This window comes from Bombus pyrosoma, linkage group LG2 (assembly GCF_014825855.1).
Source record: "Bombus pyrosoma isolate SC7728 linkage group LG2, ASM1482585v1, whole genome shotgun sequence".
NCBI classification, from domain to species: domain Eukaryota; kingdom Metazoa; phylum Arthropoda; class Insecta; order Hymenoptera; family Apidae; genus Bombus; species Bombus pyrosoma.
In genome coordinates, this window is record NC_057771.1 from 3,311,561 (window position 1) to 3,337,977 (window position 26,417).

The 26,417-nt window shown below is 35.9% G+C and overlaps 2 protein-coding genes across 3 annotated transcripts; one reads left to right on the top strand and one right to left on the bottom strand.

Moving 5' to 3' along the window:
* The first annotated feature begins 7,267 nt into the window (after positions 1-7,267).
* Positions 7,268-10,484, top strand: LOC122577795 (phospholipase A1). The gene is made up of 2 exons (XM_043749376.1): positions 7,268-7,608; positions 8,149-10,484. The coding sequence occupies exons 1-2, from the start codon at positions 7,293-7,295 to the stop codon at positions 8,898-8,900; spliced, it is 1,068 nt and encodes a 355-aa protein (XP_043605311.1). The 5' UTR covers positions 7,268-7,292; the 3' UTR covers positions 8,901-10,484.
* Positions 10,485-11,350: 866 nt separating this feature from the next.
* On the bottom strand, positions 11,351-21,695 carry LOC122577796 (T-box protein 2-like). 2 transcript variants are annotated; one of them, XM_043749379.1, is made up of 6 exons: positions 21,371-21,695; positions 21,202-21,271; positions 19,402-19,552; positions 15,149-15,458; positions 12,888-13,034; positions 11,351-12,767 (listed from the first exon to the last, which is right to left on the bottom strand). In XM_043749379.1, the coding sequence occupies exons 2-6, from the start codon at positions 21,245-21,247 to the stop codon at positions 12,231-12,233; spliced, it is 1,191 nt and encodes a 396-aa protein (XP_043605314.1). In that variant the 5' UTR covers positions 21,248-21,271; positions 21,371-21,695; the 3' UTR covers positions 11,351-12,230. The 2 variants fall into 2 exon arrangements, with proteins under 2 accessions (XP_043605314.1, XP_043605313.1); XM_043749378.1 differs by having other exon boundaries at positions 21,202-21,694.
* Positions 21,696-26,417: the final 4,722 nt, after the last annotated feature.

Genomic DNA, 26,417 nt, shown 5'->3' on the forward strand with positions numbered 1-26,417 from the left:
AATACTACATAACGTTATACGTCATAGCGTAGTACTACATAACGTTATACGTTATAACTTAATACTACATAACGTTATACGTTATATCGTAATGCTACATAACGTTATACGTTATAACGTAATACTACGTAACGTTTTACGTTATAAGGTAATACTACATAACGTTATACGTAATAACGTAATACTACCTAACGTTATATGTCAAAGCGTAATACTACATAGCGTTGTACGTTTTAACGTAACACTTCATAACGTTATACGTTATAACGTAATACTACGTAACGTTATGCGTTATAACGTAATACTACGGAACGTTATACGTTATAACATAATACTACATAACGTTATACGTTACAACGTAATACTATATAACGTTATACGTTATATCATAGTGCTACATAACGTTATACGTTATAACGTAATACTACATAACGTTATACGTTATAACGTAATACTACATAACGTTATACGTTATTACGTAATACTATATAACGTTATAAGTTACAGCGAAATGCTACATAACGTTATACGTTAAAACGTAATACTACTTAACCTTATACGTTATAACGTAATACTACATAACGTTATACGTTATAACGTAATACTACATAACGTTATACGTCATAGCGTAATACTACATAACGTTATACATTATAACTTAATACTAAATAACGTTATACGTTATTACGTAATACTATATAACGTTATACGTTATACCGAAATGCTACATAACGTTATACGTTAGTACGTAATACTACGTAACGTTATACGTTATAACGTAATATTACATAACGTTATACGTTATAACGTAATGCTATATAACGTTATACGTTATAACTTAATACACAATAACGTTATACGTCATAGCGTAATACTACATAACGTTATACGTTATAACTTAATACTACATAACGTTATACGTTATATCGTAATGCTACATAACGTTATGTGTTATAACGTAATACTACGTAACGTTATGCGTTATAACGTAATACTACGTAACGTTATGCGTTATAACGTAATACTACGTAACGTTATACGTTATAACTTAGTACTTATTAACGTTATACGTTATTACGTAATACTATATAACGTTATACGTTATACCGTAGTACTATATAACTTTGTACTTTATATCATAAAGCTACATAACGTTATACGGTATAACGTAATACTATATAACGTTATACGTTATAACGTAATGCTTTATAACGTTGTAAGTCATGTCATAATTCTACATAACGTTGTACGTTTTACCGTAATGCTACATAACGTTATATGTTATAACGTAATGCTATATAACGTTATACGTTATATCTTAATACTACATAACGTTATACGTTATATCGTAATGCTACATAACGTTATACGTTATAACGTAATACTACATAACGTTATACGTTATAACGTAATACTACATAACGTTATACGTCATAGCGTAATACTACATAACGTTATACGTTATAACTTAATACTAAATAACGTTATACGTTATAACGTAATGCTATATAACGTTATACGTTATAATGTTATACTACATAAAGTTATACGTTATAACGTAACAGTATTTAACGTTATACGTTATAAGGTCATGCTATATAACGTTATACGTTATACCGTGATGCTACATATCGTTATACGTTATAACGTAATACTACGTAACCGTATACGCTATAACGTAACACTATATAACGTTATACGTTATAACGTAATACTGTATAACGTTATACGTTATAACGTAATGCTATATAACGTTATACGTTATATCATAATGCTACATAACGTTATACGTTATACCGTAATGCTACATAGCGTTATACGTTATAACGTAATACTACATAACGATACACGGTATAACGTAATACTGCATAACGTTATACGTTATAACGTGACACTATATAACGTTATACGTTATATAGTAATGCTACATAACGTTATACGTTATAACGTAATGCTACATAGCGTTATACGTTATGACGGTATACTATATAACGTAATACCATATAACGTTCTATAATCGTTACACTATATAGCGTAATACTATATAACGTAATACATTATACCGTAGTACTATATAACGTAGTACGTTATAACGTTATGCTATGTATCTTAATTCTATAGAACGTTATACTGTATAACGTAATGTGTTTAATGTAACAATGTTTACCGGAATACTATATAAAGTAATACGTTATAACATAATATTGTATTCCGTTATACTATATAACGTAATACGTTATAATGTTAGAGTATGGAACGTTATACTATATAAGGTGATACGTTATAACGTTATTCTATATGTCGGATTGGCATTAGGATTACGGTTGGGGTTAAACGGGCGTGAAACGAATTTTCGTTATGGTTAGACTTTGTCGTTTTGCAATATTGAAGATATTGACTAATGGAAACACGATTGTTGCAGATATCGTCAAGTAACCGTGGTAATTAGATACTCGAGACGCTAGTGACAATGATTCTAGTTTCGATAACGAATCCACGGTCAACAGAATAACTCTTTATTAAACGTAAAATACTTTAACACGCAAACACGTTTAATGGGACGCTCTGTATATACTTCTCGATGTGTAACTCTTCAAGGCGATCGCACGAATAATAGACTGATGGAATTTTTCCTTCCTTTTCGATTGCGTTCGTTTGTTATATACTGGTCCGAAGCTTCGAGAAGGTTCCAATCGCTGTTGCTAGGCAATCTCTGCTTGGAGTTTGATTGTTAATACAACGTGTGTCCTATTACATTGACATCTCCGACGAAAAGTGTTCATCCCGTGACTGCGGCTACGTTCGGCGTCCAGTTGTGTCACCTCGAACCCAATCCCACTATCACAAGTCTTGAACAAATACAATGAATGACAATTGTTTAATTACGGCTATAGTAGAATCTAGATTACAATATTACGGGATTTTCCCATAGTCCCAAACGGGAGTCTTCAGTGTCCCCCCATCTCCGACACATATAACGTAATACGTTGTAACGTTATACGTTGTAACATTATACTATGTAACGTGATACGCCATGTTGTAATACGTTATAATAGTATACTATATAACGTATATAAGTATACTATATAAGTTCGTTATACTGTTAATGTTATAGTGTATTAGGTTATAACGTACAACGTTATAGTGTATTACGTCAGAACGTATAACGTTATGTTGTATAACGTTATAACGTATTACGCCATATAGTATAACGGTGTATTGCATTACGTTATATACTATAACGTTATAAGGGATAATGTTACGTTATACTATAAAACGTAATACGATGAGATGCCAAAGTACTTTGAAGGGAGAATGAAGTGGAAGGACAGGAAAATTATAGCCAGATTCAGGTGTTGAAACGAGGCCAAAACGATGGAACACTAAATAGAGGAGGGAGAAAAACGGTGCAGATTATGTTGAAAGGAATAAGAGGACCTGAGACATGTTATAGAAGAATGTGAAATAACTGGGAGACCAAAAGACATGGAAAAAACACTGAATGGGGATGAAGAAGGACTAACAGAATTAAAAGCAATAATAGAGAAGAGACTGGCAAGGGCAATGCAGGAGGGGGAGGAAGGACAAGGTGGTAGCACAGCAAGGAGGCAAAAGCCCGAAGGACAATAATGTGTAATCATAAGTTGCAATAGTTTGTAGTCATTAGTTTTAGCGACTAGAGATATGAATATGCCAAGGAGTGCAATACAATAAATGTAAGAAATGTAATCCGAAAGTTCGTCCAAAGCCGAAAGGCACGGACTAAAATAAATAATAATAATATAACGTAATACTATATTGTTATACTATATAACGTTATACTATATAACGTAATACGTTATAACGCTATACGTTATAACATTATACTATATAACGTAATACGCTATAACGTAATATGTTATAACGTTATACAATATAGCGTAATACGTTATAATGTTATACGTTATAACGTTATACTGTTTCGTTCTGTTTAGTCGCCGACAAGAAGGTAGCGTTAACTGTCGTTTAATGCAACTGGTAATAATCTCCACTTTCGGCTAACCTTCTATGTGCGGGAATCCTGGCACGGGAAAGGATTAAAGTTGTTGGGAAGTAAATTTACAATATGTAATGATTTATTCAGGTCTTACTCGATTTCGATATTGACAACTGACTGACAGACTGACGGTTATAAAATTCTTCGATAGACAAAATGATAACTAACTCCTTGATTTTTTTTTTTATACGTGGTGAAATCTTCATAATCACTCCGCTGCTGCTGCTAATATTCGGCGACAGCAGTGTAGTGTAGGACTCTTACCGACTAAAACTCCACGGTGGCCTTCATACGCGTGTGAGAGGAGTGCTCCGGGGACCTCGATCGAATTATCTTTCCGTTACGCCCCCCCCCCGTCCCGCGTCTTCTTGTTAATGCCTGCTCTAAAACCTCCTAACTCTTAAGTTTGGCGCTAGAGGGGGCCACTGCCCCTATCGCCATCCCCCTTTCTAGTTCGGTGATGAAGTGGCTGTGGACCGCCTGACCGCCATTCCTCGCCGCCGCGTTACCTTACAAGGGTTAGAGTTTTCCACTCTTTCCCTCTCTGCTCGCTCCTTTACGAGCATAACTTGCTCGCAGAAGAAGCGGACAGCCTCGTAACTCTCCGATAGAAAATGGTAATTATTCGGTTGACAAACGATAATTAATTAATATACTCGATAGACCAATGATAATAATTATTATTACTCGATAGACGAACGGTAAATATTCCCTCTCGATTAACGAACCGTAAATATTCTCTCTGACTTCTCTGAGTTGCTATATTTATATCTGTCGAAGATGAAAAAACGTCTGGGTCTTTCTTTTGAAAATGTTTGGGAAGATACCCAACGTTTGTTCAACTGCCGACTTTGTTTACAAATTAAATTGTCTTAATATCGTTATAAAAACATAATTAAGTAAATATAAAGACATAGTTAGATAATTTTTCGCAAGATATAGCTTTTAACGGTTTTAAATGCCTTTCGCTTCAAATACTGTAAACACGGTTTCAAATAAACGTTTTAAATTACCTTGATTTGAAAGAAATTATCAATTTTACTTTCACGCTACGGATCGTGCGAGTCGCGGGTCGTGACAATACTATATAGCGTAATATGTTAAAACGTTATAACGTAATACTATATATAACGTTATACTATATATCGTAATACGTTATAAAGTAATACTATATAGAGTGATACTACATAACGTATTCCATTATTGTGTAATATAATATAACGTGTTTTGATATACTATAGCGTAATAAAATATAACGTAATACAATATAACATATTATAACATAACGTAATACTACATTACGTAGCACTATATAACGTAATACTATATAATGTAATGTAATATAATACAATACAACATAACATTATAGTATGTAACGTAATATAATATAACGTAATACAATAAAGTGTAAGAAAATATCACGTAATGTAATACAACGTAATGCAATATAATGTGATATCATATAACGTTGTATATAGTACATTTGAGGTGACCGTCGGTGAAAGTGCCCACAAGAAATGCTCTTGATTTTCAACAATAACGTTTATTAGATGTACGACGGCGGTTGCCGCGTATGTGTTCTTCCGAGAATTCGGCGAAAGAAGCGTAGGGATATGGATGGTACATTGGGCACGCCGATGTTGCGCTTTGACGGCATAACGCTTTGTATCGCGAAGCCGACGGAAAGTTCCGTGGCGGATGTCCCCACATATTGTAGTATAACATAACGTGATACAATATAACGTAATACAATATAATGTAATACAATACATTGTAATACAATGTTATGTGATATAGTATAACGCAATATAACATAAAGTAATAGAATATAACATGATATTAGGTAACGTTATGTAATATAATATACTATACTATTATGTGATAGAGTATATAGTGTAATATAATATTCGTATTATAATGTAACTTAAGAGAATATAACGTAATACAATATTACGTAATATTCTATACTGTTGTTTATTGTTGAGGTTGATTACTTCAAAATATACTTTACACCTTTTCTTTAGTATTCCCTTGACCTGGACTCCGCTGTTACGAAGGATATAGAATTTAGTGAAGCAAAAGGCTAAAAACAAGCAGAGGTCCATATTATTGTGCTCCTGAATATAAATATTATTTTGGATTACAATGTCTAGAAACAAAAAGGCTACATGTAGATTATTATTGCTGTTTCTTGTAGCCTTCAGCTAGAGTTACACACTAAGGTTAACTTTTCTGGTAATGCCTTTGCTATAAATCTATGAACGTCCTCGCTATCATATTGTATTTTATATTAACAGTGAAAGAGTGAGGATATGAATTAGCATATACTATACTTGTACTTATACCTATACTTATTTCAATATATGTTTCTATTACAAATTCATCTACTCGTTCCTCTATCAGTTGATCTCAACATTTAATATAACGTAATATAATATAACGTAATATGATATAACGTAATATGATATAACAATATAACGTTTCTAAAGGCATCCTGGTAAACTTTCCATGAAATACATACATACGTAGGCATCTTCCCTGATTCTCGATAACTTTACTGTTTTAAAGAACGAAAGGTGAAGCATATGCTCAATCCAAATTAAATCACGCTGTTTCTTAATCTCCTATTATATTTAAGTTTCGCCAATTTTTTGTTATTATAAAATTGCTAAAAAATCGAATTGTAAAAAAAATATGATCATCCCTATTTAAGTAATATTTAAATAATTTAAAAGTAGTCAACTATTCGAAAAATAAAAATGGAGACAAATGAAAGGGAATTCAAAGATCATAAATAGCTTCAATTCGTTTAGATAAGATCCTGATCATAGTAATCCCCAAACACATGTTCCCTTGTAAGCCACGCGCGAAAAACAGGTTCCTTCATTCGTTTATCGTTTCGTGTTTGCCACTCAATTTCTATCCGGTTCACCAAAAATTATCATACTCGTCACAACTTTACGACATAGCTTTGTATCGAAAGTGATGCCACCAAAACACATAAGAAACACCGACATCGTTAACTATTTATCGTTTCTCATACCACAGGTATCATCGATTACAGAATCGATGACGCAGACGTGAAACTCACTTGTCCTCCCCTCCCATCTATTCTTGGATCCCCTAATTGTCTAACGAGGATCGATAGGTGAAAAAGGTGGGAGTTCGACGAAGGACAAGGCGGCACTCGAAGAATTACCGTACATACGATCAGTTCTCCTATCGCCGCGGTCACGGCAAACGCTACTATCGCGAGATGCTCGTGCCAACGTTAAAATCGTCGTTTATCCTATTCGCCGTGCTCTCGGTCGAAGCTCTTTCAATTATGAGGAAAGAACCACGCGGTCCTATCCAAGAAGCGCTGCAAAATGGTCTCGCGGCACAGTACAATCGAGAAAATTGCATCTGGAGACGGGGAAACGATAGAGATTCTTGTCCCGACCCTGATGTTCGTGTTTTCCTTTATACGTTCCATCGACCAAGACGAGAACTCGACTCTAGAGAATCCGACTGGCTGCGACAGGATTATGATCCGACCAAAGAGAACGTTCTTTTGATACACGGATACGCAGGTGCATAAATATTTTATGTTTGCTCAAATTCATTTCATTTGACGTGTTAAACTACGGAACGAGAAAAGTTGTAGTGACATTCGTTGAAGTGACTGAATTGGAATCTATCTGTTGTTTGGTGCAACTTTACATGTATCTAAATATTAATAATTAAATATCAAAATGAGATTATCATGGAAACTCGAAGAAGCTTCTTTTACAGCTTGAAAAGGATAAAAGAATATTTCTGATTGGATCGCTTCATGTATTTTGGTATTAGAATAAAGTTATTATGAACGTTTTTGATAGCTTTTCTTAAATTTTACATAGAAGAATATTTTCTCGTCCTGATTAGAATCTGCTTCTTATTATAATTTGATACAAGAATAAAGTAATACATAGGTGCTACTGAAATCATCTCTTAACTCCTACAATAGAAAAATATGTTAATTAAATTCTACTCGTTGTCTTATCTGTAACCTGATATCAGTTATCTAGGAAAACTATTCAAAACCTATGAGAAAAAATAAAATTTTTAAAATTCTTTGTTTCTTTTTTCAGGCGGTGACGACACCCTCCCCATATCCGTCCTTCGCGACGCCTACCTTCGAAACGGAAGCTACAACGTGTTCCTGGTTGACTGGGGTGCTTTGTGTACACCACCTTGTTACCCAGCGGCTGTATCGAACCTTCGTCCTGTAGCACGTTGCCTCGCCGGCACTTTGACCACATTACGAAACTTAGGTTTACCTATCTCAAGAACAACCTGCGTGGGACACTCGTTAGGCGCGCACATTTGTGGGATCATGGCGAACTTTCTGTTGTTCAGGATGCACCGAATAATCGGTCTGGACCCAGCGAGACCTCTTCTGCGTCCTGGATATGTAAATCGTCTGGATAGTGGAGACGCAGATTTTGTCCAAGTGATTCACACGAATGCGGGATATTATGGAGAGGGTGGTCGCATGGGACACGTGGATTTCTGCGTGAACGGTGGCAAAGTGCAGCCGTACTGCGAGAACAAGCCGAATTATCAACTATGTAGCCACGTCTGGGTCGTCTGTTACATGGCGCAGAGTATCGACAACGTCGGCCAGGAGTCGATGGCTGAGCCATGTTCAAGACGATGCCCTTCCGGACCAAGAATCGCTCTCAGAGCCGGTGAATATGTGGCCATGGGCCAGCATACACCGGTCGGCACTAGGGGCTCTTTTTGCTTCACCAACAAATATCCACCCTATTGTCCTAAATATAGTAACGGACGTGGCGACGAGAGATGCTGTATACCCGAGGACAAACCTGTCACGTTTTAGTGACAAGAAAATCGTTGGAAGGAACACATAGGAAGGATAGAACATACAAGACTGTACGTAAAACGCGAAATAAGTAACGTAAAATGAAACGGAATTTTATATTAAGCAAAGAATTAATGGTAGTATTGATGATCATTAAAGAAGTAGAATTATTGTCTAATATTTTCTTATTTGTACAGAAGTTGATAAGCATACCAGTATTTTTTAGATAGTACGAAGCTATTAACCTGTTAGACGATATAATTCATCAGTCAAATCCTCAGTTTCGTAGACACAGTAATTTCTTTACTTAGAGATCTATTACCTTTTTACATGTCATTTTACCTCCCCTAAAAATAGATTATATCAAAACTAATTATTATATTGCAAAAACTAGAACCGATCTACTTAGGATTGATCCGTCTTTATTAACTTTGAATTCCATGATCATAGAAAATTCTGGTTAAGAAATAATCCGATCAGTAGGTTAAAAAAAAGCTTCGCATAAAATTTTTTAATCTGTTTTTATTCAACAAACTAAACGAAAAGGTAGGGAATTGCATTATAAACATCGAGTTCGGTTACAAGAAACAACATTCCACACGACAAACCTTGTATGTAGTATTTTTAAAGAAATGGAAAGTGGTTGAACCACATATGCAAGTATATGGTGTAAAAACATGTCGATTGCCTTAAATTAATTCATATCGCAGGACAAGTGTAAATGGTGTCTAAATCGTACAGATACCACATTATTTAATCGATGAAGCATACAGGTGTTTGAGGACAAGTAGATCTTCGTACGGTATCGCGACGCGTGTAGTCCGATTCTGGAATGTGATTGCGTATTCAAACGCAGTACGTACCGTCCGGAAAAATCTTGCGTCCGTGATCTACCGACCTATCAATCCCGTTAACCGCTCCACTGAACCTCTATAAATGTATTCATGACAATGTCCAGCGAACGGACAACCGTCTTTTTTTCGATCTGTCCTCGCGGAGCGCCGGTGTGCAATCGCTTGTTCCGATGATTTGCACGTTCGAGCAACGATCAGTCGTTTCACAGCGAAAAGTTACGTTCCATTTTATTTAATACTTAAAGTACAATAGTGGAAGAGATGTGGTAGTTTCTTAAAGATATCTGTAAATCTAATTAGGAAACAAATATTTCGTTAATCGAAGATTAAGATATCTTCATTTTCTTACTACTTGGCTTTAAATCATTATTTTAAAAATTCGGATATTTGTGTTGGAATTTCGAATATAGATTTAGTTAAACTAAGGGGCCAGGTGGAAAGAATATTTATTCAAGATTTTGTCATTTACATATTTCGCCTGAGATCTTCAATTAAAAAACTGAAGTGTGAAATTGAAGATTTCATTGATCAGATCAAATGGAAGAAGAGAAAAAGTATAATGTTTAAATCAAATGGATATAATATAAGAAAAGCAATAATATAGCGATATTATAACAAAGTACAACTAAATCAGCACACGTATATAATGTTTCTTCATAGGAAATCAATGTTAGAATAATTCACACTGAACGATATTGTATAATATGTAATATAACATACGTATATAAGAAGTAAATAAAAAAACAGGATCAAACATTTCCCTATTCTTCCACAAATCAGTTGCCATAAGAAAACATACCTACTTGAAACTACGTAACATACTATATCGCTAGAAAACTTAAGAAATCTGCTGTCTTTGTGCTTCTAAACTCCGACTTTTGGTCTTCATTCCGTCATCGCAATGGCTAAATGTTCGACATTCTCACGATTCGACCAATGCACAAGAGCCTGTTGGAGTCTTTATGCAATGCACAAGCAATTTCGCTGGGAAACTCGAAAGAATGAAAAAAAGGGCGCATTGAGAGGAGACGTATCGTGGTACGGAAGCTCGACAAATCCAGACATTGTCGAGTAGCCGACAAACCGGCGACTTGCTGATACAAAAGTGTTTCGGGAGACATCGATACCAGAAGATGCCGGGATCCTTGGAAAGGCGACACGTAGGCGCGACACGATTCTCGACAATAAGAACTCGTGTCTCTACAGATACTTCCTCTTGAGAATAGCGGTTTCCCCGAGATTTGCCTAAACGGCCATCAAGATGTCTTTCTATCCAGAAACTTTCGCGTCTGGTCACATCAAAGAATATTGTCTTTTACAAGGCCATCTTGTTTTACACGAAATGTTCAATTTAATTCTATGAATTGTAAATACGTGTTTTCTTCTTTTTTCCGCGGAAGTGCACGAAAGAGCTATAATGTATTTGAAATAGAAATTTAATCAAATGCGATAGAATATTTATTAAAGTAATTTTCACTTACAAAATAGTTGGCCGTAGTTGGTTATTATATTATTGTTGGTCAAAGTATTCTATTTGAGATCGTAATAACTTTTAAGAGTTAGGAAAATAAAAGTAGGATAAAGAATGAATAATAACGGAATGTAACATCTTGTGTAAATGGCAATTTATTACAACTATTAGTTGAATGCACAGTAAAAAAAATCATTGATCAACCTTAAACTATGTATCTTAAGTAACTACATTATTGACAAAAATATTTTGGTATTTCAACGCTCGCAGTGTACAAAATTTATAGATAAAATTACATAATATACACGGATTTGATTAATTAACAATTACATATATAAATATAGCATTTGTAATACTAGCAAACTTCATTTGCTCTTCGCATTTGGAGCATATTAAGGAACCATGTATATCTTTTATATCTTATAGCAATTGTATTTTATAAGGCACTAAATTGTACTTATTTGTAATAGCGTGATGTTCACGATGTTAGGCACCTACTTCTACCACTTAACCTTATTCGAAGAGATCTTGAATTATATTGATGTTCAAAAAAATTCATTTAATTTTGTATCGTAAAGACTTCCTTGTTTGTTTATTCTTTATAAAAAAAAATTCATTTAATCGATGTATCACAAACACAAGGAAATCTTTAACGTCAAAAATTTATTTAAAATATCTTTGGTCCTTTATCAACAATTTAACGAGAATATACAAATAAATGGAAATTTAAGTATACCTTACTATTTACATCTCAGAAAGACATTATAATTTTTTTAGCAATCTATACATCTATGAGAAACGTAGATCTTTTCTATATCTTCATGGAATTCCAAATTTCGATCCGATATTATACCTAATGAAATTACACAACTTGGAATTTCCCTCTCTATATTGGAGTTTTCTTTCTACATTTAACAAAGTCTTTGGTTCATCGTCCATGTTTCGAATGGATAATCCTCTGTCATCTTGTTTCACGCAACCGAAAAATTATTCTACGCAGCGAACAAATCAGTAATTTCTTTCCTAATGATATTTCGGAAATTGCTCCATCGATTGATAGGGCAATTTCGCAAAGTCTGAATGCACCGCCAAAGATGGGTAAAACAGTCGAAGATAATACGCGGGAAAATTTAAATCGTTGAGTCTAGGCGACGAACACGAGGACGACGTGGTTACCATAGAAGACGAGTATTGCGGGGAAGAATCGACCCATGGTCTGTGCAATCTTGGCTGTATATCGCGATCAACATTTCTAAGTGGTGAATTTCGATGAATAGTTGGGAGAAGAGGTGGACTTATTCCTCCGCAGCTACTAACACCGCTGTCATCTAAACTTCCTGTCTCACTGGAGGCTGTTTTTGGTCTCTGATTGGCGATATCCGGATGATTCGATGGTTTATTTGACTCTGATTCTAAAGACATATTCTCATCGTCGTCATCCAGGCGGTTCAATCTTTCTGCCTCCGACTGGAATTTCCTCTTGCAACGTGATTGACCACAGTCTCGAAATCCCTTTGCGAAGGGATTGTTGTTGATCTTTAGTTTTGTAATGTTCTCGTTCTAAAAACAGAAAGGTACAAAAAGATTTCTAGAAAAATTACATTAGATTGATATACGATTTTATGTAAAATTATTGAAATTACTGTGCATTGGAATTATAAGTTTATGTGAATATTTTACTTGATAGGCGGTTACAGCGATGAACTGTGTTTCATTGAACTTAAACGCTGATGCTGGATGAGAGTATAGATCGCTCAATCTAGTTGCGTCATCGGAACGAATTATCCATATCCGCGGAATATACTTGTGCATGGATGTCAGGACAACCTGAAAACAAGAATATACTTACTCAACAAATTGTGTTTCAATTGTTTAAAAATCTAGCAACATAGAAATGATATTGTATTGTTTATTAATTCAAAATAAATGACACATCGTTTATTCGATACACTCGATACATTCTGCGATTATTGTATAGCAAGAACAACGCAAACGCTAGTGGAGATTCCCGCTTTTTCTTGTCGTAAAGAAAAAGGGATTCCCTTCATTTGACCAGTTTACAGCGGAGAGAATTTTATTAAATTCGTAATTAGTTTGAAGAATCGGCTAAAAGGGCGCCGCTTCGTCGAGATAAGTTGGCGCCTTGCTAAGGATGCCGACGACGGTGGGGACAGACGCGATTCTTGAAAACCAGACTGGCCCTTCAACCTTCTCGGAATTACACGCACTCGACCTATCCAAAATCCTGCATGAACCACAAAGCTGCATAATAGCACTTCAATTACTCTAGCGTTACTTCATTGTATCCCCCTAATTCTATTATCATAGCTCCTTCGTTTCTTAATTTCCAAGCTACACCGATCACTGAATTTAACCTATTCACCCTCTTCCAATACAAAATTCTTTGCAATGAAGCAAAGTTTAAAATAATTTTAACAAAGTAAAATATCTCCATCTGTTAACATTATAACATTAAACAATATAACACATATTTCTTAAATTTTTACAAAAAAACCTCCATGCTGTATACAATCAGAGTATCAAATCCAAAAAGCGAAACGACACAAAAATGTTAATGAATTCATGACGGAATCTTGAAAAACTGGCCGTTCGTCAAAGAAAGTCCGCGTGCAAGAGAAACCTCTTCGTTTTAATAATCGCTCCTCAGGTACTGAAAGCGACGCAGATCCGCAGAAATAATTTCCGGAATATTGGTGAAAAATTGAAAGAAATGACAAGGGGCGCCATGGATGTGCCAGCTGCCAAGATTCGTTCTGTTGAGGCATAAAAAAACCCACTAGCCGAGAGAAAGGGAGGTATATCGATTACAGGGTGTCGTGGAGCGTGTTAATCTTCGTTCTTCATGGACAACGACCGAAACCGACGTACTCGGCACCGTTTTGAGTAGCTTAAATCTCTAAAAGGTAGGTGCACGCAGCGTCTTCCCTTTTCCCTTCGAGATTCTAATCTCGATCCTGGCTTCCGTGCGGAACCTAGTCAGGAACCTAGTTTGATCACCTTACCTGGTTAACAGAGACCCCTGTTATTTAGCTGACCTAATGCATTAGGAAAGGGATATGATTTGACTCAGATCGAAGAAGAAAAAGGTGGACCATGTACATTTAACTGGATGTAGGTCTGTGGAATGTTAATATTTTTTATCGATAGAAAGATTTGACAGAGTAAACGAAGTGAGAATAAAAAGAGAAGTCGATAAATTTGTAATATTTGAAGTGCAAGTATTAGCAATAAAATATCGCAATGAAAAAGATAACTGAGGAAAGATATATGATAGAATAATATTAATATATTTCTTCTTTTGTTCTTTATAAATATATATAAAGGATAACAGAAATATTGTCGCGTGTTGTTAAAGAGAAATAAATATCGAAAGAACGATCCGTGGACAAAAAGTTAGGAGCTAATTGACAGTAAACTAAGTATCGCTCGGAATTCTTTAACTGGAGGTTGCCTTTTTTCCAGTGGGCCCTAATCGGAAGTGAAACGAGTAGCTAAGAGGGTGGATCCGTGTGTGGCGACCTCCCGCATGCGGTTCGAGCAACGAGGCATGCCGTAGGCAAAAGTCGAAACCAGAGACGGGGAAAGAAAGAAAAAGAAGAAGCATTTAAGGACACACTGGCCTGTCCAAACACGGGACATCTAGATAAATGGAATGCCACTACCATTCTGTTTCCTTTCCCGGACTTCCGTCAAGCCTTTTCTCAAAAGACATTCTTTTTAATCAAAAAGCAAAGAGTCGGAGAAATAAGAATCAACACATCCAATAATTAATTTCTCTGACTTCTAGACAACAAATATTTTTGAAATCAATTACATAATGAAAGGATTCATATTCATTTCTCACAAATATGTAGATACTATTTAAAGTTTCGTTTAATTATAATAAATTGTTATAATTAATAGATAAAAATGGTACTCACATTATTCCTTGGATCAACAGCGTTGTTAGTCAGCTTTAGTTTGTCGAACTTAAGCGAATGCTGCATCCAGTGCGTACCGGTTGCCGGACTATCCGGATGTAAGTAAATTCTTCGATCGATTCGTGGTTGAGGTTCGGCTGGACCAGCCGACGTCCATCCTCTTGCATTCCCACAAGATTTCTCCAATCCGCCACCGCTGCCGACGTACTTATGCCGACGATCGGACGCCGGCTCCACTTCGAGAAGAACGCAATAACGAGCACGAGGCTCTAATCCCGTAATTGTCAACTGAATCGACGGGAACATTCGCCTGTAACGAAACCACAAAGGATTCGCTTTAATAATTTTATCTAACGAATTTGGATTTCTCAAAAAATTATCGTTCATTAAAAAGACTATTAACAATTAGAATGACGAAGGATTATTAATTAAATGTAAATAGGTGTATAAATCCAACTTATTATCAACCTAAATAACCCACATCGTGACATTGTCACTCAGAAAGCACATTAAGATTCACTCACATTTCGGACATCCCCTAAATGAACTCCAAATAAAAGACCAAGACTTCGAACTAAATAGTAGCCGTGAAGTTGTTTCATCAGCAACATAAGTGCTTTGGGAGGCATGGAGTTTAACTTTTCAACGTTGTTTACGATAAGTCAAGTAAGCTTTTTGCATACAGGTAACATAAGTAAACCACAGGAGAACGAAGGGACAGAATATTCTCGGTCATTAACGTGCCGGCGACGAGTGGGCGTCGCCGAACCAACGATTCAAACTGCTGTTACTTCCTGCGACTTTTTAAAACATCACGACCACTATCTTTCGATCCCAACTGCAAGTTTTCTCCCTCGTGTAAACATTTCAAACTCGCGGATAATCCCGTGAGTAAACCACCGAAACTCAATCTGCGGTGATTCGGGCCGTTTGCATACCTAATTGCAGTTTTTGAGCCGTTCCTTTGTTCGCACATTTCTTTTATTCACTTCTACCGAAGTTTATAATTGTATGATTTTATGTTATGAATACGATTTTATTATTTCTCTTCCATTTTCTCTACAAAATTATCAAAGAAATTTAACAATTTTTTAACTACCTTTAGCAATCAATATTACGCAGGTGAACAAAAGTATGTTAAACTTGTGAAAGGTTCATTTCAACCTTCGATTACAATGGTATTTCACTGTTCAGTACTTCAAAGTTAAAGCTACGAGAGATACGTATCTGAACTAATGGACGCAATTAGCAGTGGGAAATTCAACTTGTACCTATTTTCGAAATTACTACTTGATCCTTTACATTTGTGACATATTTGAAGACTTAAAAGAAAAATTGTATAAAGACGTATCCTCCTTATGAGTCTAAGTCAGAGAATAAAGATAGCGAGCAATACAAGACTATAAAGACAATGCATGATTATAATAAGGGAATCCCAATGAATCATCTCATTGGTATTTCCAATTTTCTATCACCAAATTTATTATTATTAAACAATTATTCATCGATTGATTCCAAGTTGAAATGATATATTCTCAAGATCGACGCCATGCTCAGTGTCGTTGAATCCACTAAAAGTGGCGCCCTTATAAGTGGAGGATTACACCGTCGCGACGTCTGCTGGAAGACCCGTGCGCCAATGATTCAAACGTCTGGTCCTTTTAAAAAGCCTCTCGACATTATCAAACAACCAGATAATGCTGTTAATAGCGCGATACAACAACGAGTGCAGAACAGTAGCACGCGCCCCGCTTTTCTTTCATCTCGTAGATTAGATGAATCGAAAGTCACGTGGTACAATTTGAACTTCGTTAGACTTTATACCCGAACGGTAGCTCGAATTATAAATATACCTTCACCTACGTTATCGATTCAGTTTCTTTAAATCGCGCAACTTTAATAAAAATATGAAGAGGACTTTAAAAATATTAGCAGAAATTTCTTTCGTTCACTTAATATTGTATTATAAGCATGCTTTGGTTATTTTATATACATTTTTAAATTTCATAGATTTAAATACATAAAATATTCGAAGGATAGTATTCGCTACAACGTTCAGTGGGACAAACAAATCTCTACTGAACTCCTATTCTTTAATTCACAAAAAAGTAAACATTCGGGATGTCCTACTTAGAAATTGGCACGAATTTTCCAAAAAATCCAATATACTTTTCCTCAAGATCATACATAAGACGTTTCTTTAGCATAAACTCGTAAGCCCATAAAGATGATCGTAGCGGATCAGTAACAGGCGAATCACGGCAAAACGTGAAATTAATTATCTCCGCTTTAGAAGAGCAGACCCTTGTTGCAAGGGAAAAAGAGAAGAATAGGAAGAAGTAGAGAAAACGAGCCGAACTTCGGGATTACTTCTGGAACGCACGTTTTCTTCGTGAACCTATTCACCGGTTTTGACGCAAGAAGAAGAGGAGGATAACCGATCGTGGAGAACAAAACGAATCGGAGACCGCTAGAAGGGAACGAGGAGAACAAACGAGTCGATCGTGTCATGGAATACTGATTGGTGCATACGAGGCCTGTAACGGAGTGCACGTGGTTGGCACGTGGTGTTCTCGCTAAGCAAGAATCGTAGCTGGGGACCGGAAGGCACGGATATGAGGACGGACAAACACCTTTGTAACTATTGTAAAATCCCGACCGCCCACGGATCGTCTTGTGACCAGTCATTTCTTTTATCTTATTTATCCATGGAATACTACATTTTGCGATAGAAGACAGAATCGAAGATACGAATTTTTAAACAACATCCCTACTTCGATTAGGGTAAGATATTTTTATTCGTCATGGAGGATGTACAATAAAGCTTCATTTATTTAAGCCTATCGAGGAACGAATGTTGATGTATAAGAGATCACTACTTCTTCTTATTGTAGAACTCAAATAGTTCAAATTAAAATTCGGATAAGAATTCATATTCATAAATGTTGTTTCAAAATTGGAAATTTCAATCCGTTACACTTCTAAAGGATTAATAGTTGGTCCATACAAAGTAGCAATAGGATAGACGGAAAAATTGGTTACCGAATTTTAATAAAAAAAATTTCTCTAAATAATCTTCGATGTCAAAGTTATTCGCTAAAACTTTAAAATGAATTTCGTGCGCATACACAAGCCGAGAAAAGCTTATTTGCATTTCGTAACATATAGGTATTCCAGATGACCGGATGTTACGAAATATTTGAAGAATCTTGTCGCATTCACATCACGTTGGCGTTTCCCTCCCCTTTCATTTCCGCGTTCACGAAACGAAGCCATCTGGCTGACATCAGCGAAATATCTAGCGCGAGAGACAACGCAATATTCCCAGTAATCTTATCATAGATACGCCTGAGTATCTGAAAAGGAGTGACTGGTAGCTCGATCATTTCCGCCATAGAACGGCCGGAAGTGTGATTCGTCCTACATCCGTCCGGTTTATACGACTTTTCTCGCAAAATCTACCTTCGTAGAACGATTCGGAGATCGGTGTCATTGATAAACATGAACACGTCGTCACGACCTTACTTTTACGACCTTTCTTGACTACCTTCCGTGAAACTAATCGGCCTGTCGTCGCTTAAAAGCGCTCCTCCTTAAAAGCGTCCACTTCCCTATTTTAACCGATACTATGCGTATAGTACGAGAACTGCATTCGAACAATTTGACTCATCGTGAAAACTTTGAGATCTTATCAAGATTGAATCTGATGAAATCTCAAAGTATAGAAGTCTAGATTTTTTATTTTAGACAAGTTTTTATCCATATAAGAATACTGAATGTTTTTTTATTAGTGTATGATAGTCCTTTTATCTCTCGATAAAGTAGACAAAAGAAAAATCAAACGTGAATCATAGACGGAAAGTTGAAATAAAAGCATTTTTAAGTCCCTAAACAGCATATGGCTTATGAAATGAAGTAAAAACCAACAAGAAAATGTTTATTAGTAAGTGGAAACTGTGATGACCATGGAAACAATCGGAGGATAGGTCACATTTTTTCAAGTGGAGACGGTAAAGGTTTCGACAGCGACGGAGGGTGTGGTCACATGGCGCCTAACGGGCCATTTCAACCCCAATGGAATCCAAGGTAAAAAGTCTCGGTAATATATGTCAAGAAAAGAAAAAAATGTTGTTATATCCTCATTTCCACTTTCGAATAATTATTAATTTTTACCATATTTATACGAATATTTGGTACGCTAATATTAAATCATTAAACGTATAATTATTGAAAATCATAGTCTGTACACTCACCGACCCCCCTTCGTAATCACCATTTCTGTGGTCTCGGCGTGGAATTGCTGCCACAATTGCCGATTTTGCAATTCAATCTTCACTTCCGAAGGCAGAGGAGGTCCTCCACCTAAACACGGCAACGTCCACATGTTTGGATTTGGTATATCCTCTGAAAGACATCCAAATAAAGCTTTTATTAATTTATTGAATTCAGTCTGGATTTATCAATCTTCTCAGATCTTGATTTCTCTTTCCATTTTCTCAACCCTCATTTCTTAAATAAATCATATTAAACTCTCGGTACATATTTCATAACGTATATCTATGAGTATCTTCATAATTCAGACATCGTCGATTAAAAATAGAATTAACAACAAACTCAGACTATCTCTACTGTAAATCGGCAAGAATCGGGTCCTTCGGGGTTCGTCGGCTTTCTCAACCAGAATTCCCATGAATCTACGGGACCATGACTCTCGTGAGAGACAAAAAAAAACAAATAACCAAAACAACGTCATTACGGACAGACCAAAAAGAAAGACGATATTTTCGTAGTGAAAAACGCGAAACGAACCGTCCACGCAAAAAGAAGGGGCGGAAAGGAACAAAAAAAAAGGGAAAACAGTAGAATCTTCAACAAAATCATTATCCTTGCAGTCTTGTCCACCTAGATACTGGACCAGCGAGAGAGGGACAAGAAATTGCGCGGATGAGGTAACTCGAATGCCAGGAAGAACACCTTTTCCAAGTGAATCTATAGAAGCGTCGTCGCTTGGCCGCATGAGCGATTCACCCTGCACTTGTCTCGCGGTTCTGCGGTCGAGGCATTAGACCCGGCCAGGATAATTGCGGGCATCGGCTCATCTTCTTTCTCTTCCTACCGAGAGGACATCGGTACCGAGCCGTTGTATAGCACAGATAACGATTGTCCGCTCGACCGAAAGTCGGCGTCTTTCATCTTGGCCCCTAGAGGAACTCCCGCGGATCTATGTCGCCTTCGCGGATGACTTGACACGTATTATATACACCCTCTTCGCACAAGGTATTCGTCTCCGTTTCTCGACACGTGAGAAACAACGAAATTGAAGAATTCGTGATTATATACGAAGGTGAACGATGGAGATCGAGATGTTTAAGCGGTTCGCGACTGCATTCCGCGCGACTTTAATTGGATGAATTGGAGAGATTGACATAGGAGGTCGGTCTCAAGATTGGATGGGGGCAAGAGAAAGAATTTTTTGAATTTACGGTGAGGATCACTTTTGACGTCGGAATTAATTTTTAGTCGTTAGTATTGTTATGAGAATGTCCGTAGACATTAATGTGTGGAATGAATACCTTTTTTATTTACTCTGGTTACAACATCGACATTAAAATAAGATTTCGACGATAACATAAATGGAGAGACTTTTCGGGGAATGATTAACGAAAATATCAGAAATAATCGGTCAATAATGATAACCAGAATTTGTTGGCTTTATATACAACTCATAAAAGTTAGAAAAAGATCAAACAAGATATACAAACATTACAATACAAATAGGATTGTGAGATGATACTCTTTTTACAATTCGCAGTATCGAACGGTACTGAAGATTATATTCTTAAAAAATACAGTGATAAAAGTTTAATCAGTCTCAAAGAAATACATACATAATTACAACATAATAAAGATTCGATCAACATCAAATGTCAAATTTTAATACGAAATTTCTAATATCGAAGCAAAATTGACACAATTCATACAGTTAAAAATACCTATATCAACCTGCATTTGTCGCAACGTAAAATTATGAAAATAAAAATATTTTCGCTAACCTGGTCTATGTCGTCGAAGAGCTAGCTGCTGTTGGCGGAAGAGCATCTGTTGATGTTGTATCAGTTGTAGCTGCAATTCCATTGGCATAGTTATCATCGAATTCATTTTTCAATCGATGAACGTATATCATTTAACCGCACGATGTCACCAAAACACAACAACTCGTACAAATATCTATTCGAGCCAAGTCCTCCGCATTGAAGCTTAGCGACGACTGAAGATGCGTTTCGGAATTGCACACGACTCCGTTGCAGCAATCCATCACTGCATTCGACGGTTCCCTCTGCCATTGGTCGGTGCTCTTTTCCCACCACAGGAGTGCCGCGCCCACGCTGATCCCATTGGTCGATGCAATTCCAACTTGGCTACAAGTAGCTGCGAAACATATCTATACATATACAACCACAATACAATCGTGTGTTAGATTAGTGAATCGAAATGAACATCAGATATAACGTACACAAAATGAGATTTAATATAAAGAATTGTACAAAAATTGATTTTCGAAGTGAGGGTTTAGAACCATAAAACAAAAAAGTATCTAAATTCACTTAAATTAAAATTTCTCTCGTGTAAATGTTTCCATATGAATCTTTTTCACTGTTTGATTGAACTACTTGAAATAGATTGTCCTTTTTAAAATGTAGATCCGATCCTTTTTTATCTATTAAGTTATACTATAGTATAGTTATACAATAAAATTTCATAATTTTAGTAGCAGGATATAATTAGTGTTTAATCATTCTAAATGTTTATATCCAATGTAGATCAGTTTGGCATCTGTTGTATGACTCGATTAATCTACATAGATATATTGGCGTATTAACTGTACAATAAGTAATGAAAGAATAACACAAAAATTTCCTTCCTTATTACTCAAGTCGCACCATCATCGAAGAAAGATTTTCTCATTTTACGATAAAAAAAAAAATAAATGTAATCAATCAATTCTGTTCAGGAAGTATTTAAGATTCCCGAGAGAAAAAAATCATACGGCATGCGCGAGGCCGCGTGAGATTGCGCGTCGGATTTACGCGGTCGATCGGCGCATTTGAAACTTTCGAGTGAATCGCTGTGTTAGCACACGATCGCATTAAGGAACGATGCACGCCCGAGTTGTTAGGTACAAGAGAATGGAGGAATCGTCACCATAAATTACGGAATCCGGGCGAGCAGACGGCCGTTAATAGTTTGTTCTCGAGTCTCGGCGACGAGACGTAGTGAGAAGATAAAATCAAGAATCCGTCCGCGGTGCGTCGGCGGTCAAAGAGGAACGGAACGAACGGAGAGCCGCGAGATACAAATCTACGCTTTTCTCGCTCCCTTATGTGCCCTTTTTGCCCTCCACCACCGCTCTTGCCTCTGTCGTCGCTTTGCTTTTTTTCTTTACAGCATAGAAAGCGTCCCCTCACCGCCTACGACGCCGGTCATCGCACCATTGTAGTGGGTTCCGGATTGTGGATTAACTGTAAGCGATACCCACAACAAAGCGCGCGCGCTTTCACCTGACAGCTCCGGCTACCTGTAGTCCTCCTATTTTATGGCAGTATTGTAATGTCTCTCGATCGTGTCATCGTAACCGCTTCGAGTATCACCGAGTTCGAACTCCAACTTGTCAGACTCCTGGGAACGCTTACTATCGGTGGATATAAATCAACATATTTTCTTTGTCTTTACTCTCTTACTCCTTTTTCAATGAAATCAAAAGTCTAACTCGTATTATGTAATTGATTATACTTGGTAATTGCATGTAACAGGATTAAATTCTGGTCCTCTAAACTGGAAGGTCAGTGAATGATGTCATTCGATATTTTATTATTTCTCCTCTTATTAATTTCTTTTTTTATTTGAATTTGAGAAGAACTTTTAAATGAGTGCTTTGAAGTTTCAGGGAAATTTCTGCAGGAAATTTCCAAAAGGGTACTCGAAACTTTAACTGTATATAATATTTAAAATAGGGGAAAAATTCTTAATAAAGAAAGCCAGAGCATACTTCGGTAAAGAGACGCAGCTGTTTTCGAAAAGGGACAGAAGTTCGTTCTGCTGGGAACTACAGTTTATCTAACAACGAAATGTTTTCTTGCAAACCAACAGATGCTACAAGTTTTCTTCGTTAAAAGATAAACGCGAAATTTATTTAACATTTTCCTTCCACAAAACAGTGCTCGTATATTTATACGATACTTGATATTTCTTAAATATAAAATATTTAAATATTTAATCTATTAGGATGTACTTCATAATTTAATTATATGTATATCGATCTTAACTGGTGCTCACCATCTGGAGAATTAAGTAAACGATAGTATTACTATCACCATGAGAAATACTGTAATCTCTTTTCAGTAATAAAGTTTCACGCCTGCTAGCAGATCAGTTTCAAGTTTCGTCAGCAGGGGGTCTCTGAGAATTTTACGTCCTTTCGGTATTCAACCGTTTTCTCTTCGACGATTAGGTAGACTTAACGCTCTATTCATCGTTTTCCTTTTAATTCTAAACACCTAATTAGGCTCAATCGTCACTATCCTAAAAGGAATTTATATTCCTAAAAAGAAAGTTGATAAATAAAAGCAAGAAACACATGTTCATCCAGATAGAAAATATAAATATGACGTTAAAATAATAATAAAGCATTTTTATATTCTTTTATAAAATTCAAGTATACAAATTGTAATAAATTCTCATAGGCCTCTATTTCGATCAATTAGCTTCTTATAATTCATCGCTGTTTTTTATAAATATTTTCATAAATATTTCACGTAAATCTACGGAAACCTGTAATCTGGAGAGCATTTAAGTGCTAGAAGCTTTGAACGGAGGAAAGAGGTACGGCTAAGCACGGGAAAATGTGTATGGAGAAGCCGACAAATAGGTTTTACGGCTCACTTCCTGTCCGTCGCACGCGACAGTTATGCGCCCCATAATAAGACGGTGGTTACTTTCTGAAACAGCTTGAATTACAAGCGAAAAAGTAAAATCGTAATTCACGTCCCGCCGATACCGCACGTTTCTCTTTCATAATTTACAAAAAATATATAAAATATAAAAATATAAATGATATCCTCATGGAGCGTGTTTTACGATGTTCATACACCCAATTAAATAGACATTAATATGAAATTATGCTTGCGTTAGTTTTTAAAATTTAAATTTATATTGAATTTGATTTGAATTGAATTTAAATCTAAATTTCTTTGATTCACAAATACATTGATTACTTAATTATTATATTAACAAGTAAGAAATAATTTTAATATTGAAATGATTAAGCTTATTTCTTCAGACGACTAGATTTATAGAGCTTTTTAACATCGTGTTGAAATATTTTTCGTCTAAGATTTCCTACTGCAGAAACCTTTGAAGGGAGAGATAAATAGAAGAAACAAGGGTAAGTAGACTATCTTATGGTGTTAAAGGACGAAAACGAGAACCTTCGTTCTGGAGTGGCCACTTTGCTGCGAATGTTTGTGAACTCGAACGGAAGTCTTGTTCGATCATCTGACAAACTATTCACTTATTTATTTGTTACCACTAAATCCTTGACCAAAATCACAAGTATCGCAGAACATGCTCCGACGTTAGGGAAAAGTTTCAAACTAAACAATTCTTCAAACATATATAAATCTTATCTTCAAGGATGAACCTTGTAACATGTGTTTCGCAAAAATCTCCGAATCACCTAATTTCAAATCACCACATATCAAATAAACTTTCAGATAAGTTATACCTGTTAGTAGAAACAGTTAGAAGCTATTGTTATTTCAGGACAGTTGAGAATAAACACATATGAAACAAGAATTTTCTGCTCCTCGATATACAACAAGATAACATGACACGTTGTAGATGTTGCGTAGAACGCGACGAAACATCTGTGCCTCTTCGCCTACAACCGATATAACTTTATCTCAGTTTTTTTATATAAAATTAATCTTTTGTAACATTTTTAGTAATTAATTACTTAATGTAAACGCGAACCTTGGTATTTGTTCTTTTAAACTTATTTGAAAAGTGAACCCTGTAGAGGTAGCAAACGAAAATCTTCCAAAGTAATTTTACTTGTAATTGTCTGCGAAATCATTAAAAACTTTTCGTAGGCAATACGCCAGTATGAACGCGAGGAAAGTTAATTTCTGAACCATCGCGAAGAGGACATAAAGTGGTGTTTCCGGATGGATTTTCGCGCGTGGGCACCGGCACGCTTTGAAGACTCGCGTCTGTGCGCTTCCTCCTTACATCTTCGCGCGTTCTTTTCGCGTTAGCAAACTACGATTCGCACGTCCGATTAACGTGAAGTTTCGTCATCAAGTTAAAATAATTCGTTAAACAAAAATGTCTTGTGTTTAAAATTACTTTAGCACTATCCTGTTTAATATTAAATAAACATATATAAAAGTAAAAAGTTTCTTTTTTAAAGGGAAGAAAAAAAGGGATTAAGTAGGAAAAATTTAAATTAGGAAGCTATCTAAAATTTTTAACACAACTTTTAAATATCTTTCTTCAAATTTTATTTGTATTTATACATTCGTTATCCAATTTATCTTAAAAGAGTCGTACACAAACTATCAATCGCTGTTTACAACATCCTATCATACTATATTGTAATGTGATAAAGTATCTTGCAATTGACTGACTATCATACCGTGAGTGCATACAATTCAGATGTTATTTCCAATAACTTCTTCAGTGAATCAGTAAAAACAGCTGATCGAAATGTGATAAGCATAATTTGCGTTACACGATTTAAATATTTTTTATACATTCATTTTTATCTTACCTACGCTTGCCGTGGGAAGAAAATGATTTTATAAAAAAGTTTCACATGTCGCGCTTACCAAAAACTATCACTGAAAAAGTTCGCAGAGAACAATGTTGATTATAGTATGAAATCGAGATAGAACGACCATTTTAAATTTGTGAGCGACTGAGATTCGATCGATTTCTTCTTTAAATAATCACAGCATTATATTCGCGACCTCACAAAGCATTTTGATGTAGTATATTGAGAATGATCATTTGCAACTGTAATAAATTAAACGTTAATACGAATACTTTTTTTTAGTATTACGCAAATAAAAACTATATCACATAACGTAAAGGACTACTTTGCATAAGTAGGTACATAGGTGTGTGTGTGTGTGTGTGTGTGTGTGTGTGTGTGTGTGTGTGTGTGTGTGTGTGTGTGTGTGTGTGTGTGTGTGTGTGTGTGTGTGTGTGT

Excerpts from the sequence above, each read along its gene's own strand:
- LOC122577795 (XM_043749376.1), top strand. The coding sequence starts at position 7,293 with ATGCTCGTGCCAACGTTAAAATCGTCGTTTATCCTATTCGCCGTGCTC. Across the intron at positions 7,609-8,148 it reads TTTGATACACGGATACGCAG|GCGGTGACGACACCCTCCCC; the intron begins GTGCATAAATAT and ends TTCTTTTTTCAG.
- LOC122577796 (XM_043749378.1), bottom strand. The coding sequence starts at position 21,307 with ATGAATTCGATGATAACTATGCCAATGGAATTGCAGCTACAACTGATA. Across the intron at positions 13,035-15,148 it reads CTGTTGATCCAAGGAATAAT|GTTGTCCTGACATCCATGCA; the intron begins GTGAGTACCATT and ends TCTTGTTTTCAG. Across the intron at positions 12,768-12,887 it reads TCGCTGTAACCGCCTATCAA|AACGAGAACATTACAAAACT; the intron begins GTAAAATATTCA and ends TTCTGTTTTTAG.